This window comes from Physeter macrocephalus, chromosome 4 (assembly GCF_002837175.3).
Source record: "Physeter macrocephalus isolate SW-GA chromosome 4, ASM283717v5, whole genome shotgun sequence".
NCBI lineage: Eukaryota > Metazoa > Chordata > Mammalia > Artiodactyla > Physeteridae > Physeter > Physeter macrocephalus.
In genome coordinates, this window is record NC_041217.1 from 107,594,134 (window position 1) to 107,600,133 (window position 6,000).

The 6,000-nt window shown below is 37.2% G+C and overlaps 1 protein-coding gene across 2 annotated transcripts in view; it reads right to left on the reverse strand.

Annotated features, from left to right (window-relative positions):
- Positions 1-6,000, reverse strand: part of HS2ST1 (heparan sulfate 2-O-sulfotransferase 1) — a 214,142-nt gene that overhangs the window by 19,332 nt on the left and 188,810 nt on the right. For both annotated transcript variants that reach the window (XM_007107216.4, XM_007107217.3), the window contains exon 4: positions 1,574-1,712. In XM_007107216.4, the coding sequence (XP_007107278.1) occupies positions 1,574-1,712 (139 nt within the window). The remainder of the gene's footprint in view (positions 1-1,573; positions 1,713-6,000) is intronic.

The window sequence follows — 6,000 nt, forward strand, 5'->3', positions numbered from 1 at the left end:
CACACTAACATTCCTTTAAGTTGAAGGAGGGAGATGGATACTAACAATTACTGAGTAAGAGTAAGAGCTAGTATAAATGATAGGGCTAAAATTAAAAGAGAAAGTAGTTAGGACTGAAGTGAATTTAGAAATAACTAACAATAAATTTTAAAGTACTAGGTCACAAAAGCGTTATATTACAGATTTTACAAAATTTTACAGACTCTCCATGATAATATAATTATATATATTTTTTCTAGAAGATTATATAATACTAAGAGATGAGTGGACGCTGAAAAAAAAGGGTACTGTTTGGATCAGTACCTTCTGTCTAAAGCTTTGAGACTAACGAAAGAAACAGCAATTTCTAGAAAACATAAACAGGTAAATAAAACAAAAGAACCATTGCCTTCTCATGTGACAGAGGGCATATCCAACTTAGAAAAAAATTAATTGTTGGGTGTTAATTACTGTAATACATCAAGTATCTAGCATCACCATTACGCAACACTCTAGGTTTAAAAGGTGCAGAATTCCCTCACTGAGCCATTTGCTGAAAGCTTACAGATGAACTAGGCACCGTACTAGTACTAGATATGGAGGAGACAAAGGAAATACAGCACCTGCTTCAGGACGTTCACAGCCTTTTGGAGAAGACATATATGTAAACAAATAATTCAAGTACCACAAAATAAATATTTTAAAAATAGCGATTTGAATGGAGTGCTCTGGGAACTTTGAAAGGGACACGGCTCACTGCCAGAAAAGACTTTATGAAAGAGGTAACATTTGAGCTGGATCTTAAAGGTGAACAAAGAGTTTTCAGAGTGAAGGAGAGACATTCTAAATATAGGGAACAACACGTATGCAAAAAGTATGAAGTAATAAGTTTGGAGGACGGTGACATTTCAGGTAAGGCACCCAGTGATGCACTGGGTGCCTGAGAGGAAAATGAGGCAGGAGGAGGAGGTCTCAGGCTATGTCAGACTGCGTCTCCTGTGCCTTGGGCAATCCTGTGAGCAATGAGGTCCCGGTAAAGGTATTCCACCAGAATAGTGACACAGTTTGGTTTTTTAGAAAAACAAGTCTGGGGCTACTCTGGAGGATGCACTTAAATAGAAGACAACTCAAATCTGAACCTGCTAAGTAAGAACCCTGTTAAGCTATTATTCTCATCTTGCCTGAAAAAATAAGCTGCTTTAACAAAATAGTGTCCCTAAACAGATGATCACAAATCAACGTAAACTACCATCATCAAGATTAAGAGAACCAAACTATGTACACAAATATATCATATTAATGAATTATTATAGTGATCTCATAGAAAATTATTAATAGGGCTATAAGAAAACAAATATTCAGCTCCAGAACAAAAGTAAAATATTTTTTTAAAAGGACAAAATATTATATATACTCCAAAATATCAACTACAAAGTAGTTTTATTTTTACTTCTTCAACTTTTGGGTTCTTTTGAAATTTTCCACAATAAGCGAGGAATATATTTATAATCATTAATAAATTTTAAAAGCATTCACTGTTCATTGCATTTCATAAACAATTATCTTTATAAAAATTCTAAAACTAAAATATTACCTTTTTGTCCCCTTGTTTTCGTCTTCTTAACCCTGGTCTATAATCATCTCCAAATCTCAGAAAGTAATAGTAAGAAACTAGCCTCTCAATAGGATCCCTTATGACATTAATGTAAATTGGCTTCTTCTTCACACCAAATCTGAAATAGAGCAAAATTTAAAAGGTGAAATCAACCCTTTCATTCTGTTTGGGGTGTCCTGAAATTGAAGTTTGAGGTATTAATTCTATATGGAAAAAAACATGAGTTAATTTAAATAAAATACAGTATATGGAGATTAGAAAATATTTTAGGATTATATTACAATAAAGTAAATAAGAAATAAGAATTTTAAAATTACAGCTGAAGATAAAGGAGAGAAGGGAAAACTGAGTGACAAATAATTTTAAATTTTACTAGCAAGAATTACATAAAACATTTCAATTTCACATAGCAATGATTTCTCACTTCTGACCCACCAAACTAGATAAACATTATCAATGGATACAGCAGAAGTCCACACAAGCGCGATCATTTGAGCCTAACTTCTGTGACGCTAATTTTAAAGACAAGATAGAAGTGAAAAACATTAAGTCTTCAGCATTATTTCCTTAGGGAATGATAGAGAGTTGGAGGAACACAGAAGGAGTATACTTTAGCCACCCTTGCAGATCCTAGAATTGTCTAGCTGATTCCTGTTCTAATATCCTCACTTATCTCAGCCTTAAACCTTAGTGTTATCCTGACTCTGCTTTATTCCTCTTTAGCACGGTTACCAAGTCCTTCTGATTTTTTCTTTTGTAGGCTTTCTCAGAGATTTGACCTGTCTTCCTCACTTCCTTTCTTGTCACAACTGCCCTCTTTGTAGGCCTCTTGCTTGGATTACTGCAATAATTGATGGTTTTATAATAATAAGAATTGGTTTTCTTGCATCCAGTCTCTCTCCTTTTCAGTCTACCTTCATACCAATTCTCAAGTGATATTTCCTCATTTATCAGATCACTCTTCTTAGAAACCTGAAATACCCCTACTGTTTATGTTGACTTCAAACCCAAACTCCTTCGCTTGGTTGTTAATGTCTGCTCGCCTTATGTCTTGGGTTCCACCTTACTTAACTAACTTTATTTTCAACTCTCCTCAAACAGAAACATCTATCTGTTACAATTAGGCCCACCTCTTCTGCTTCCCAACAACTCCTATTTCTCCTCACATGCCTTGGCTCATTCTATCCTCCTCAACTAGAATGCCTTTCTCATTTTCCTATTCTTTCTATTACATTCATTCATTCAAAAAGTACCTTTTTGTGTATCCAATATATGCCAGGAACTATTCTAATATTAGAAAAACAGCAGTGAAACAAAAGGACAAAATTCCTCGTCCTTCTGGAGTTAACATTCTACTTGGGAGAGACAGAACATAAACCAATAAATAAGTAAATATGTTAGATGGTAAAAATACTAAGGAGAGAAATGATGCAGTGCATGGAATAGGGAGAAGTGGGGAGAGTACAATTCAAAACAGGGTTTTCCAGGGAGGCAGCACTATTATTATGTGATGAGAAGAGAGCCATGTAGATATCTAGGAGAAAGTGTTCCAGGAAGATAAGACTTCGAAGTATGAAGGCCCCAAAGCAGCTAAGTACCAGGCATTTCTGAGGACCAGCAAGGAGGTCAATCTGGCTGCAGCAGAATGAGGAAGGGGACAGTAACAGAGAATGGGAGTGGAGAGATGGGGGTGGTGGTAGAGGACGTGCAGATCACGTGGGCCTTGTAGAGCATGTTAAGTATCAGGAGGGAGGCCTTCCTGAGTCAGCAGAGAAGTGTCACGATATGGAATCTGATGTACAGCATGGTGACTATAATGAACAATACTGTACCTACTGTATACTTGAAAGTTGCTATGTCAGTAGGTTTTAAATGTTCTCATCACGACAGCAGCGACAACAACAAAATGATAATCATGTGAGGTGAGGATGTGTTAACTAACCTTATTGTAGTATACATCTCACAATATATGTGTATAGCAAATCATCACATCGTACACCTTAAACTTACACCATGTTATATGTCAATTATGTGTCAATAAAGCTGGGGGAAAACGGTTATTGGCTGCTGTTTTGGAATAAACTGAAGCGGGCAATAACAAAATCTTGTGAAGTCTAGGGAGTCTTCCTGATGACTCCAGCATACAGTGCTATCTGCTTTCATTTGACACCTGCACCCAGGAGCTATTGCTATCAGGCAGTTTTACTCTTGGCTTGCCCTGCTAGTGTTTCTCTTGTAAGTCTTTCCTCCCCAATAGCATTATAAGCCACTTGAGGGTAGGTACAGTGCTTCACACTTCCTTTATATATTTCACAGGGCCTGGTATACACAAATACTTGCCCGCTGGTTAGTACTATTTGAAATATTTAAAAAATATTAGCAATCTCTCTAAAACTGGGAATCAGTGAGAAATGAGAAAAGTAAGCTTAAGTTGTATGACTCAATAAGAGATAGTGAAAGTTGCTTATTCTGTTGAGAATCTTGATATGTTCACTCATCTGTCCACAGAAACCCTCAATTTAGCTAACTGCTTATAACAAATTTCCCTTCTTACTAAAATCTTTTTTCAAAGGCACTAAAAAGCACACAGCTAACCTAACTAGTTTTACACTTTCCCCTTACTTCTGCCTGTTACAATAAATGTCTTACGCACAGCAGGCATTCTATAAATGTTTTATATTAAATGCTTAAGCAAATGAGTAGTGAAAAGAGACCACAGAAGAGAAAAAAGCAAGGTGCCTGGAGATAACTCAATTCTTTTAGCCTCCGAATTATTGTAAATTAACTGAACAGGAAGTCCTAACTTACAAACAGGCTGTATTCTATAAAATTGCTTTGTGTGTAAAAAGGGGTCAACTCTCCTGAATTCTTTTCTCACCATTAAGTAAGTGTAAGTCTAAGTCACTAAAATCCTTTGTACATATGGAAATACTGAAAACTACACAGAACTTTTTGGTAAAACATTATTATATTAAATTTGTGAGTTGGTTTATTAGAACTTGGGATGTATTTTTTTCACTGAACAACTCATAAACCTATAAAACCAACAATTCAGTAAAAAATTTTTTTCACAAATTTTTAAAGGAAGAAACAGTATTGTTGCAAATATACGGCACTGTCAAATTAGGTATCAGGGTAGAAGCTCCATGAGGGCAGAGGATTGTTTCTCTCTTGTTCATGGCTTTATCACCAGTGTTCAGTAAGGTGTCAGAAACATAGGTGTTGGATATTAAAATTAGGTTGAACAGACCGTTGTGAATTGGCCACTTACAAAAGCCTTTTTGTGGGACAGTGCACCCACTAGTGAGAAGAGGATAGGTAGGGAGGTATCAGGGATACATAGTTGCTACTTTAACTGCTAGAGCTGTCTTGTAAGAGGAATCTAAAAGGGGGAAGCACAGGGCAGTGGGGCAATGACTCCATTCTTAAGACTGTGGGATTCCCTGGGTACCTCCTTTATCATCTCCATTATTAGCCACTGATCCACGTGAACTATTCCCTTGGGAATTACCTCGTCCCAGAACATCTCCTACCAATGCCTCTTCTTTTTTGCTTTCTCCTAGTCCCTGACATGTGGAACAGATAGCAATTCTTACCAAGTAGAAGTGAAAGGGGGATATGGCACTTGACAAAACTCTTCCTGCTGTCTGAGAAATGACTTTCTGGGGCATGGCTTTGGGTGGTGCTTATATGTATGAAACATGATTTTAATGAGATAACCTATATGAACTTATTCTGAAAATGGCTAAGAACTATTATTTATAAGTTAGGGTATGGCTGTATAGACATAAAGGCAAGGAATTATAACTGAAAATAGGCATGATAAAAGAGCATCAGGCCATTCAGCTCAGCTAGTTAGGAAACAAGCATCCTCTTAAGTTTGTATGTTTAAAACTTTTGCCAAACAGGTAGTTTTGTACCAGTGGAAAAATACGTTCTGTAGTTGCAGACTCCAGCTTTAACCCTGGTCAGTCATCTGAGCTGTTCCTCAGGAGGGCTCAGATGGAAGAGTAGAAAACCCATCTTCCCTCCAGGAAACTAAACTATCATTGACCTATTAGAACATAATCTTCCTAGGAAGAGAACAGCAGATTTGGTAGGAATCTGCAATGTTATATGGCGATCAAAAGGGAAAAAATATAATCTGAGCAGCAGGTTGGTAAGAAAACTTATTCTTGCCATGTCAGCATACGTGTATGACAGCAAGAGAGACAAACCAGGCACATTTCCTTACACCCACACTCTGTATAGCCTAGATAGATGAATGAACAGCAAGAATAGCTAAAAGAACAAGTGCAAAAAAAAAAGGGCTTCCCTGGTGGCACAGTGGTTGAGAGTCCGCCTGCCGATGCAGGGGACACGGGTTCGTGCCCCGGTCCGGGAAGATCCCACATGCCGCGGGGCAG